At 35.8% G+C, this 13,409-nt stretch overlaps 1 protein-coding gene across 3 annotated transcripts in view; it reads right to left on the bottom strand.

The window, feature by feature from the left end:
- Positions 1–13,126, bottom strand: part of EPHA3 (EPH receptor A3) — a 354,910-nt gene extending 341,784 nt beyond the window's left edge. For 2 of the 3 annotated variants that reach the window (XM_032882231.1, XM_032882232.1), the window contains exon 1: positions 12,845–13,126. In XM_032882231.1, the coding sequence (XP_032738122.1) occupies positions 12,845–12,932 (88 nt within the window). In that variant the 5' untranslated portion in view covers positions 12,933–13,126. Of the gene's footprint in view, positions 1–5,718; positions 5,836–12,844 lie in introns of those variants that run through there. The other variant, XM_032882233.1, reaches the window with a different exon arrangement.
- Between the last annotated feature and the right edge of the window lie 283 nt (positions 13,127–13,409).

Below are 13,409 nucleotides of genomic sequence, written 5' to 3'. Positions count from 1 at the left end.
TGTGTTCTCACAACAAAATAGTCCTTTCACATAAATGAGTGGGGATGGCCTACTGTCAGTGAAGTTTTAGTGAGTTAACTATCCCAGCTTTAATAACAGTGGCTAGAATGGCAGGTCTCTGTCTCTGTGCATTGTCAACTGATAGTAGGAATCATTTAGACAAATAAAATGTGTTTCCCAAAATGTGAAACTTACTAAAAGTAGAATATTAATGATTTTACTAACACTGTACTTTTCCAACATATTTTGCTTTTTAAAGTGTTCTAGAAATAACAGAACTTATTTATTTCTATTTCCAATTCAGAAAGACTTTTCTGACAGATTAAAAAGTAAAAAATGAAAATATATTATGCAATTATAAAATTATAAAAATAATTACTAAGGCAATTACATAGTCAAACCTTAGCATATATATTTTGCCTTCACACCATAAATTGAGACTGCCTTGGAATACATTTTTTAATCATAAAATCTTGATTATCAAACATCAACTACTAAATGAAAACTATCTGTTCAGTCAGAGTTTGACTGATGGCTATGAAAATGAAACAGAATAAGCACATTTGCTTTAGTAGAACAATTCTACTACAGCATTCTTTAAGAAATAAAATACTCCTGGACACCCTTGGATATAAGGATTCAAAAGTTTAGCACAGAGAACAAAAAGTATAGTGATAACATTTAATTTCAATTTAAAAACATTCTCTGGATATAATTAGGCCACAAAACATGTTCTTTTCTTTTCTTTATTTTTAATGTCAAAAGATACCCCTTGCAGAATAAATTGATTTAAATTTCTGGAAAAGTAAAATCAGGGTCTAGCTTTGGCTTCATCATATTCTGGGGTACAAGTACATCTGGATTTTACGTCACACATTGGGACTGACAGCTACACACAAAGACATGCACACATATAAACAAACTCTTCAAGGTATAAATATGGGTCTCTACAGAGGTCCACAAAGGATCCAATGTGGAGTCACATGCTTATCCGTTTAATTCAAAACTTTCCATCTTAGAAGTATGGTATCAAGGGAAAAAATCAAAGCATTTGCGCTGGTGACAGAAAGCTTTTTTTTTTTTTTTTAAGATTTTATTTATTTTATAGAGAGAGAGAGAGCACAAGCAGGCAGAGAGGCAGGCAGAGGGGGAAGGGGAAGCAGGCCCCCTGCTGCGCAGAGAACCTGATGCAGAGCTGGATCCCATGACCCTGAGTTCATTACCTAAGCCAAAGGCAGAGGCTTACCCCACTGAGCCACTCAGGTGCCCCAGAAAACTTTTAGTGTGTCACTCAAAGAGAAGGTAGAATTCGGAAAAACCTCAATGTGATTTCTCTTGGTAGTATAGTTAGTATGAACAGCCTATAAAGGCTTCTATTTGGGGATCGTTCCTTTCTGACATGCAATCATGTTTGTTTCCCATGTACCCTCATGCACACATGAGTATGAATCTATTGACAGAACTGACATTGAACTTAGCTATATGTTTACTAAGAATAGTTATTTCTGAGTGTTCAGTACTTTCAAAGGTGCTTTTCAGTTGTATATATACTTAAAATGCACCCATTCCAATTATTTCTAAAGTTTTCTAGATATATGAGGTAAAATAATTGGAATTATAATTATGCTACCACATGATATTAGACAAATCATTTAATCTTCTCTGCCTTGTTTTTAACTTATTATTATTAACTTTTATATTAAAAAATCTTTTCTATATTCCAGGTGTTCTTTTCTGGGAAGCTAACTGCACCCTACTCTGAAGATTCATATTGTATTTTTGTAATTTTTACATCTATGCTAAAACACTAAATTTTTATATAAATATTTATTTTGTGGTCATCTGTTCCACCTAAGTTCTCTTCAAGGGAAGAAGATATAATCTTCCCAATATTTTCTTTTTTTCCAAAGTCTGGTACATAACTAATAGTCACGTGTGTACTGTTTGATAAATAAATAAATACAAACAACAAATTATAATATGGAACATGAGTTATTTTTTTCTTAACATATTTCTTGATTCATTTTTAATGGTTTTTAGATTTGTGGCTCTGAAATTAAGTTTGAATTCCTAAGCTGTCACTATTAGCTTAGAGTAGTAAACCTACTGCAAACCCAGGCAAACACAGAATAAATATTCTTAATTAGTTTCCAAAGGATCACCTTTAGTTCTTTTCTTCTCTAATTCTATATAGATTTTTAAAAGATATAAACATTTGGAATAATTTTGGACATTGCTTGTAAGGAAAGAGAAAAAAAAAATGTCCTTATTCAACATACAAATGTTTAAGAAAACCTGTTCATTCAGATAAAATACAAATAATGATGACTGAAAAGCATTTTTCAAAAAAAAAGACTATTAAAGCATTAAAATTTCAGATCAGAAATGTTAAGAATGCCATAATAAAATCTGAGTTTGTCTTTTTTGAGTTATCTAATGTAAATGAGAATTAACTTATCTAGGGTAAACCAGATCATAAAAATAAACCAAGAGAAAAATACTATTCCCTTTTTTTCTGCTTCTTTAAAAACATTTTCAGAATTTAGAGATAGCTATATTTGATGAAGTCTATACACCTAATGAAAGAATAACAACCCAATTTAATTTCCATTTATAATTTCTATGATTATGCCAGTTTTTTACATTCAGTTAAAATGCCAAACCAACCATAAATAGCTTTGGCATATAAAAGGGAAAAAAATCACAATTTAGACACAACTCTAGCTTTATACTATCTTTGCATATTGTAGGTAGATTAAGGGGTCCAATTGAGGAAAACTTATAAAATTAGATAATGACAAATAACTTACACATGGTTATTTTTATCTTTCCTCATCACAAATTTATAATTCAGAGAAACAGAATTTCATACCATCTAGATTCTAAAAGGTATATACTCATTCATAAATTTTTGCCCACAGTGTGGGGATAGTTCCATTTGTACAGGGAGAATACTATTGGTGACATAGACACACAGACACCCTCACACATATATACACACAGTCCTTGACATAGACAGACACACAGACACCCACACACATATACATACACACAGTGCTTGAAAGGGGCTTCCCAACCTAACTTCTCCTTAGTGTGAGAACTACCATTGTATGCAATAAATAAATATAACTTTCCAAAACCTACAGATTTATATTAATTGCTAAACTATATTTGAAAATCAGGAAATAAATACATGTAAACTACTAACAAGCTGTTCTCTGTTGCCCTTAGTCACCCCAAGGTAGATAAAGAACATCTAAATTTCATACTGATTGGAAGCCAACCAACTTTATCATAGACAAAAAGTTAATTTTAAAGCCTTATATTTTTATCAAGGGAGGGTAGGGATGGGGTTAAAGGAGAGGTATTACTCTTTATGGGCCAGTAGAATTTATTCATCTATCTTTCTTTATTATTTGAAAGAAGATAAATGAACCTCACCTTAAGGAACATATAGGAAATTCAAGACAAAACCATTTTGATATTGATTAATCAGCAACAAAATTAACTCTGGCTTATCCCTTTGCTCCTGTACTTTTTGAGGCCCAGCCATGTAATTAGTCAAGATTTTTGTCTTAAAACAAGAGACAACTCAGTTTGGAGACTTTAAAGTCTAGTTTATATTTTCTTGAATAAGAGTCCCACAAATTCAAATATAAATTAAAAGGTTTAAAAATAGGAAAAGTAGTTGTTGACTCTAATTATCCAGAAGCAAGGGGAAAAAAAAAAAGTTTGTTGCTAAGCCCTCATTTTTGCTTATGGCAAAATGTGCCAATAGCTTGAGTGATTGAATCATTCGTTGGAAACATAAAAGATAACACATTAGTTTTTTTTTTTTTTTTTTTGGTACATTACAGTGAAGAAAGCAAGATACTAAAAGCAGCTTTCTGATTTGAAAGACTAATGTCATCAATATGCTGTTTTTGCTCTTTGCCAGGTTAACAGAATTTATTGCAGCAATTAATGCAAAACATATGTGCTGAAGTACCCACATCAAAAATATAATTGCCCCCAATTTAATTTGCTACCTTTCAAAACCCTGTTTTAGCTACCTTTTCTCAATGCCTCCACTTAAATAGAGTACAAGTGTTCTTATGAAAGAGAAGATAAATCATTATAATTTATTTTCTCATCTTAAGTAATTTCTACATTATCTTTTAAGTAGGGAAAGGTTTCCACAGGGAATAAAGTCTACTTTTTAGACTATGTTCTATTTTCTCCATTACTGACTTCTATGACAATTCCTACAGTTAATTCACACTCTATTTTTATTATATAAAACTCATAATAAGAATATTTGTATTATAGTGACCATTGCCTCACAATCTGTGTATGGAATTCCTGACAAAATCTTTTCTCCAGCATGAGGAAAGGAGTGTTAGAGTGTCAGGAAGGAAAGACAGAGGTAAGAATGTGTGAAGAAAGGGAACACAGAGATTTTCTTCAATTCCTCTGCCTACATCAAATTTTCTTTACATTATTTTCTTGGTGTGTCCCCTACCCACGCATATAATCATAATTTAGGAGTGTAAAAAACTATGCCATTTCTAAGTACTCTTTGAAGCACTTTTTAAAAAGCACTTCGAAGGACAATTTTTCATTCCATTACTCTTGGTATTTCTAAGTTATCTTGCAAAGTCACAGGACAAAACAGCTAGTCACTAGGATTAAGGTTCAAAAGCAAGTGCATTTCCTGAAGAGAAGGATGCCTCCCTCATTCACAGGCATTGGCGTACGTGAGAAAACATATGAAGTTAAAACCAAAAGACAAAGACAAGAGAGGGCCTGTCTCCGTTACTACTTTATTATGATTTGTTTCCTCAGTTTCCTTAATTGTAACAATGGAAGGTGTTTCGGGGCTGTCTTAATGATTAAATGCGGTCCAGTAAATAGTGAATGATAATGTAGGGTAAAAATCTTTCTAGCCAGCTGAATTCTGTACAATTATTACCACAGTGTTGGGCATGGCACCGGGGCCATATTTAGTCTCGGAATCCCCTGGATTCAAGAATTCTAGCTTTCATGAAAAATACTAAAGTTCCAGCACAACCACGGAAACATCAGCATCATCCTACTACTAACCTACCTCGATGGCAGGGCTCCCAGAAAAATTCTGGCCCATTCCAAGTTTATTCGCAAAATCGGAACTGGGAAAATCCCGTCTTAATAAAACGGTGCCAATCAAATATGGGGCTGCAGGAGAAAAGAGCTTTCGATTTTGCACTGGGGTGGAGGGTGGGGGGTTGGGGGGAGCTTATGGAACATGCCCCTTATGCCTCTCACGAGGGGCCCAACAGGTGGCATTAGTAGGTGGCTTTAAAGAAAGCGGGGTTGGGGGGGTTCCTCATTTTAGTTTAGCGAACTGAAGAACTTAAGGCAAGATCATCACGAAGACCAGAAAACAGCCCAGAGGTCGGTCAGACAGCAGCAAGCACGACCACTGGGCGTCTCAGGCGCTCCTGTGTGTTCCAAAAGAGCACCAGGTGGGTTCCAGACGCTTTCCCTACACTCCAGGGAGTTTGTTCTAGAAGCCTGCAGAACTGAGTCCCCCTCTTGCACTTGTCAAGTGGTGGCTCCGTGAACACGTATGTGTGGAAAGGAGACCGCGCCACTTCCTGACGCCAAGCTGAACAGGGTGGCTGAGAGTAATGGCGGGGGGACGGGGGGGTGTGCGCCAAAGATGTCTGGTCACAGTCTCTTGTGAAAGTCAGGACATACCTGGCCCGTCGTAGGCGCTCGCGCTCTCTGGGCGGGCCCGAGCCCCAGGTGAGGAGGGTCCAGGTGGTGAGGCGGTCGCCGCCTCTGCCAGCGCCAGCAGCTCCGCGGCAGCAGGCAGAGGGCGCACGATTACCTCTCGCCCGCCGGGTCTCCAGACCGCGCTCGGTTTTGGTAACTTGGCGCTGTCGCGCGGCTCTCATCCACCCTCCGCCCGGCAGAGAGCCGCGGGCTGCGCCGCCCGGAGGAAGCCCGCAGCAGCGGGGGTTCCGCCTGAGCCCGCCGACCGCCCGGCCTGCGGGAGGCCGGGGCAATGGGGGCGGGGGAGGGGGGTGTTGCGGCCGCCTGGCGCGGAGACGCTCGCGCACAAAGAACCACCCGCCTCCCGGAGAGCTGGGGCTGGGGCTGGGGGACGCAGACCCGGAATTGAGTTTTTATGATTTGATCTTTAAGCAAATGCAGAGAGTAAGAGTAATGAATTGTTGGGAGACCCCGTCCCCCCCCCACCCCCCGCACCACTGAGCCTGGTTCTGCCGGCGAATTAGTTTGCAGTTTAGCTGCCCTGGTGGTGGGTGTGGTGGCGGCGAGGAGCGCTTGCTCATCTCTCAGCTGCCACCCTGAAGTCACTACCCGCGAAGCCCGGCTTCCCCCTAAAATTTCTCAGAGCACACGTCTGAAGGGTAATCGATATTGTATCATCAAATGTGGGAGGCGTAACGCGAGGAAAAAGAAACGCCGCCATCCCCTTCTGTGACCACCCCAGTCCCCACGGCTAAGATTGTTCACAACAGTTTGTTTGTACAGTGCTGCCACTTGTTTTCCCCCTCCTTCCTCGCCTATTATTCTGACTTCACCATGTTGGTTTGGATTATGTGGATTTTCACCCTTTGCTTTGACTGGAACAGCAGGACATGGTTTAGAAAATGAAGGGAGGGAGGGGGCTGCACACTCAGGGCTTCCAGTTTAATAACATCACTCCAAGTTGGAGGCTTTATTTGCTGAACTGGTTTTGATTCCATCCACCCTCCACATGCATTTGCCCAGGCATCCAAAGGAGGAAGCATTCTTTGGCGTACACTCTTAAAACTTTCCTGGATAAATATTTCCTTCTGGGGAAAATCAAAAGTTGTATAAACTTTAGAGAAGAAACAAACAATGCAATCCTTCCCCCCCCCCCGATTTTTTTTAAGTGTGCAGGTTTTTAGGGTTTTAATAAAAATTGATTAGCCAGATGTTTCAAGTGATAAATATTTTATTTTAAGCAAAATATTTATATATTAACATTGGTTTTAGAACCTTTGCACGTTTCTACTTCCCCATCTTTCCAATCAACTTTTTATTTTCTTTTCACTTGCAAAGACTTTTTCCTTTGTAATCGACCACCCTTTTTTATTTCAGAGAAATCTGGTAGGAAGCAAACTAAAACTTGCTGACTTTCAGACTTTTCCAAGAGAAAACCTCCTGCCAGATTTCAAGAACTACCTGATACTAGGCAGTTTGCAAAGGACCCAGAGACTGAACTTAAAGGGAGCAGTGCTCCCACACCCCGATTCCCACCAGGAGTGTCTTCCTAGTTTGATTTGTGACTTGGGATTCTTTGCATTTTATAAAAGTCACAACATTACTTTTATTTCTAAAGACATTAGGAAAGAATTGTCTAAGGCTTTCAAATTTCTGAGAAGCAAATTTCAAGTCCTACATTTTGGTATACCTGGATGAATAACATAATGAAAGTTTCACACCACCAGTCATCCCTTTATTTGAACAATCTGTGGAAAGCTACTTGTCCACTTTGTAAGAGCCCTGCACTGACCCTCTCTGGTGATAAAATCCAGATCTCTGAAAACAGAACCCAAAACGAGACACCTGCATCTGTTTTTCTAAATCTTTTAATGAACAGGAATTAAAAGAACAAGGTTTATTAAATGTTTTAAAGGAAAAGTGTGTATCTTAGAAAATAAAGTTGAGGATCTTGACAGAAAATGATTTGTAAATTTAGTGTTCTTCCAAGATATACATATTTCCCCTTACATCTAGTATCTGTGCCAAACAAAATCACTGGGAATGACTAAAATCAAAGGTAACCCAAATCACAGATTTCTTAGTAAGTAAATGTCTGTAAAAACTTACCGGGTTTTGATGATTTGTGGAAAGTTTTATTAATATTTACTTGAAGATTTTATGACTTGGAAAATGTAACTCTCAAGAACAGTCCTTGCTCTTTCCATTTGCGTTGAAGTTAGTAAATCAAATATACTGTGAAAATATGTTTTGCCTTTAAAAATCCTTTGCATATGTAACCAATTATTTGATATTTAAAAATTGCATATATTTTATTTCAGACAAATTCCAAAGCTTCAGAAACAATCTTAACATTTAAGGTACTTTATAAAGAAAGTTACTATGAGAAGCTCATAGAAGTGAGGGTGTTAAAAAACACACCAAAATTTGAATATTGACATGTGGATAATATATTAATACAATAAAGAATTTTACTAAATCTTTTATTTAAGGATAATAAGTTTCTTAAGAGTCAAGGTAAAACTACTAATTGTTTACATGAGCAAGGCACAAACCATAATTATATTCAATTAATTAAGAAACTTCACATGAAACTTCCTAAACCCACTAAACAATGTTTAAAAAAATGCCTTCAAGTTTTGATTGTTTACAATATTTTGTTTAAAATTGTTTACATTAATTTTAAGTGCTTTTCATTTTTGCTCCCAACATCTAGCATTTCATGGAAAATACAACTTTATATAAAATGTAACCATGATGACACGTGGCAATGGCGTTCTATTATATGTAGTTTCCCTTTTATAGTTTCAGTTGTTTCTGAATTATAAATATATCCAATTGACCTTAAATCTTAAAATAGGCAGAAAAGTGATATCAACTACAGTACCAACAATAAAGTATAATTTTGAAAACTTGATAGCTGGCTTGTATTCATAAATCTATTGTTAATGCCAGAACATTTTTTGTTTAAAAGAATTTTTAATTGCTCACTTATGACAAGGACTAGAATGGTGTAATGGATGAAATGGAAGAGTGAGGAGAATGGACATTTTTCCCACTTGAATTATTATTATCAATATTAGTTGTTGGGAAGATACAGATTCAAAATGAATTAATTTCATGATAGATTTTGAGAGGTTACAAGAAGTTTCTTTCCAGCACAATCAAAATATTATCGTAGCAATTCAGGTTGTCAGTAAAAGCTTAAACAAATTTGCTGATAATCCTGTTAATGACCTAGGTCAAGTGTTAACTGTTGTGGGTTATAAAATAGTGAAATTAAGGTTTCTCCTACCTCCAGGCAAATAGCATAGTTATAACTATTGAGGGGTGGGGGGGTAGCTATTAGGGAAGCTATTAAATTACGAAAATGTATAATGCATTCAATTATTTAGTCTAGCATGATGAAATGCTATTAAAAGCAAATGTAAACCCTCTTCAAAAAAAAAACACAACACCTATAAAGATATGACAGCTTAGTCTCCATAAATATTTCAATCACAATGTATTATTATTTGAGGATGTGTTTATATATGAAAAGTGATGCCAATTTATAGTGTTTGTTAAAAACGGAATAATCCATTGTTTAAATGTTTGTCTCTAACATTTGCTTAGTAGTCAAAGGGAAGCATACAGTGTTCATTTGCAAATTTTACTTTTAAGCTTTGAACAATCACATAGTCGCCTCCAGTACTTAGAAGATTTATGTTCAGTAAAATACATTTCAAAGATAGTGTCCCAGCCACTCCAATAAAAGTCTCCCCAAATAAGTAATATATAAATATGCAGATTTAATTTTATTTACTTTTATTTTGAAAACTTTGATTTCCAATGTAAAGAACTCTATGGGTAAATGTTAATCAAATTTACAAATGCTTCTGGATAGAAAAATGATTCAGTGCTTATGTACTGATGAATTTGCAGTACATTCTCCTCAGACTCCTTCAAATGTAAAAAAGTATTTAAAGAGAATACTTTATCCATTGCTAAAGAGATTGATACTTCCATTTTATAGCAAGTTTTTAACTCTTTGCAAAGTTATTTTTATTTACTATTATGATCATCCATTTGGGATCAGAACAGGGACCAAATATATGAATTTCTTAAATAACACGTAGTGTAGCAATGCTATTTTACCATGAGTAGTGATTTCCCATTGGAAGTCTTTTATTGGTGTGTCATGTAAACAGAGACCTGATAAGATTTTAACAATATTCTATGCAGCTTTAATAAAGTTTCTATTTAAGTAGAGAGGCCAATTGTTAGTTTAAGCAATCATTGAAATTACGAATAATCTATTAACGTTGAGGAGGCCAGTGATAGACAGTATCACCTGGCATCATTTTCTTGAAAGTATATTAGAAAGTTATTGGTAACTGGATTAATAAAAGGAAAGTTCAGATGAAACTTTTTCTAAGTTTTTTTTAACTTTATAATCATATGCCCATGGCAATTTAATATTGATATTTGACTACCAGACCTCAAATTAAAAGAATATCACACAAGGGTAAGCAATTAACTCAATGGCTTGGTTTTGTTACCTTTTAATTATATCATGTCTAACTTCATAATAGATTGTGAAATAAATTCTAAGAAATTTTATTAGTAGATTTCTAGTAAATTTTCTTTGGTGTTGAAATAAAATTTTTAGCATAGTATTTTAAATACAACTTAGTATTTTATATCTCAGTTCTCAAAATGTATACCAAAAGCTATATTAAACAGATTCATCTTATCATTATTACTTCCACTCAATATATGAATTTTCAGAAGCATTTTACTTTCTATTCAAATGATATTGTTAGAAGAATTTCATGGAAATTTTAGCACATACTTGGAGTTTTCACTTTTCATGTTGTTCAACTCAACTATGAAGACCTAAGCTATTGCATTAATATTTAAAATTTCACTCAAATATTACTCGAGTTAAATCATTCATTTTAAATTTTGTTTCAAAGTTTCCCTTCATGACCTCAGGAGGGAAAGGAGACATTACCCATAGGACATGATCTGGAAAGAATAATGCCAGGAACAATGGATAAACTTTTATCCAAACAAATTAAATGTAATTGTGTCAGTTTTCTGCATATAGTTCCCTTTCTATATACATTCCTGCCTGCATAATCATATATACATTATATACTGAAACATATACAATGTGTGGCTTAAAAGAAATTTACATTTGATTATTCCTGTTTCATTAAATTAATTTGCAGTAATTTTATATAAGCATGAATAAGTTTCAAGGGTCCTTTTTTTCCTCTTGCAGTTTACTGAAAGGTTATGTTTTCCACAAAAATACTGACTGTCTCAGCTCTATCCCTGTGCATTATTAATTCAGTAAAATCCATTATCTAACTAGTTTATAAATATTCCATCTGGAGAAATACAATTTATCATAGCAGTATGGGAATAATATTATTAGACTTCTAGTTATTGTCAACTCTTGAATATCTTCAAAAAATAGGATTAAACAACACTAATTTTAGCTTACTGATATATTACTCATTATACTAATGATACTCTTGCCTTTCATTCAATAAAAAAATGATTGGCCATTACTTTCAAATAAAGATTTTAATTTTATTTGTAAAAAAAAAAAAGTCACTTATAGGTGATCCAATGATTTTCTTGATCCTTATATTTTAGAATTTTCACTTTCCCAGTTAAAAAAAAGACACAGAAAAATTTAATGAAATCCGTCAAATTGATAATGGCAGTCACTAAGGAAAGAACAAAATTAAAGTGCTCTATTAGCAGTGAAAGTAGGTCACCAATTATGAAAGGCAGTTTTTAGATCTAATTAAAAATTTCCTAATATTTTGAGTATTTACTAGTCTTTTTTAGATAATGCACAGAGTATACAACAGTGTTGGCTTGCCAATATATTTTTAGTGACAAAATATATAAAGAAGCATTTTCACATCTTGCTCAGTATTGCTTAATTGCAAAACATTGCTAAATGTTATTGTCATAAGTTCAAAATGGTTAAAAGGAAATCAAAGTTGCAAGTATTGCTTTAAAGCACTCATTATTTAGAGAACTTTGTCTTAAGAGTCAGTGATTGTATTCACAAATCATTAGGAATAAATCACAGAAGGTATACATGAAAAAAGCAATGTATCCATCAAATATACAATCTTATATAGGAAGCATTCATGTCCTCAATATTACATTTGCACTTTAATCCATTGAAAAGGAATGAACACCCATTAGAAGGAAAATAAATAACCCAACATCAGGAAATGCCATTTGCTGCATATGGACATTCCTTCTTAATTTGTTTTTCAGTTATTTACTATACCTACCCAGAACTTTTCACTTTTCAGCAAATACGTTCCCTTATTTGTATATAAACCCTTAAACAAAGAGAATCCAACCTAAGCTTATTGTAATTCCTGCAAATATTACTTATGTTAATGTGGCATATGCTGCTCATTAGAACCTGTACCATAGAGCAAACCATCGCCTGGCGGGATACACATCACTTCCATACAGCATTGCAATATAAACACCCACACACCACAATACACACACACACACACACACACACACACACACACACACAAGCACACACACCCCATCAGTTTCAACAAACTCTGATTTCCCTTTAGTCCATTCATAAATGCCACGATCCTAAGTAGGAACAACCTGTCATTACCTTTAAACATACTAAAGAATCTAGCGAGGAGGGTTTAATTTTCTTTTAAACTTCTCAGAGTACTACATGGTCATAATTAGAAATAAAATACTGCCATGGCTATTTGGCAATTAACATCGTGGGTTGTAAAACTGAGGATCTTTCTTTCTTTCTTTCTTTCTTTCTTTCTTTCTTTCTTTCTTTCTCTCCTTTCTATCTGCTTTAAATTGACAAACAAGGTAATTGAACTGGTATTAGAGTAAAAACACATTTTAGGTTTAGGCAATCCAAAATTCTCTCTTAAAGTCTTTTAGAAGACAGCAGAAAATAAAAGCACATCTTTAGTTTACTCTCAGAGGAAACTGCTTTATGCTGAGGCACCTTAAGGACCTGAAAAGGTTTCAGTGAGAACGTGCTTTGAAGAGCGTTAGCCCTTCGGGGCAGGGCTGTTTGCTGTACCTGACTTACCTTCATTGGAAGGTTGGAGAATCAGTTCCCCGAAGCAGTTGAGAATGGAGCAGCTGAGAAGGAGGAGGATGGAGAGGTGACAATCCATGTTGCTGGTGCAGAGGGCAGTGAGAGGAGCATATCTCCATGAAGCATGCCACTGATGTGAGGGGGAGCGCTCTGATTGCTGGAGAAGTTACCATGCTCCGCTCGCAGGCTGATGTCAAGTTTGACACTGGAGATAAGGAGGAGTCTGGCTGCCTTTCCTCGAACCTCGCTCAGGGACTTCCCTGGGTCCTAGTGCCGTCGGAAGCGAGCGCTGTAGAGGAACGCACAGCACGCGGAGGAGCCTCCGAGATTCGCAGACTGCTCTGGGAGCAAGGGGTGGGGCTGGGGGGGAAAGGGTGCGCCGCCAATAGGCAGGAAATCCAGAAGTTGTGATGGAGCAGTGGTAGAGAGCGGTGGAAGGTAGGGAAAAACACCCGCTCTTTATTTCCAGTGAAAAGCAACTATTTTATTGTTTGCTATACATGCTCTGTAGGTTAATTCCCTGAAGAAACCAGAAGCCCTGATAGGAGTGTCATAT

Source organism: Lontra canadensis, unplaced genomic scaffold (genome assembly GCF_010015895.1).
Source record: "Lontra canadensis isolate GAN:19392208 unplaced genomic scaffold, GSC_riverotter_1.0 scaffold80, whole genome shotgun sequence".
Classification (NCBI taxonomy): domain Eukaryota; kingdom Metazoa; phylum Chordata; class Mammalia; order Carnivora; family Mustelidae; genus Lontra; species Lontra canadensis.
Note: the sequence above shows the minus strand (reverse complement) of the source record. Positions and strands in the feature narration are given on the sequence as shown.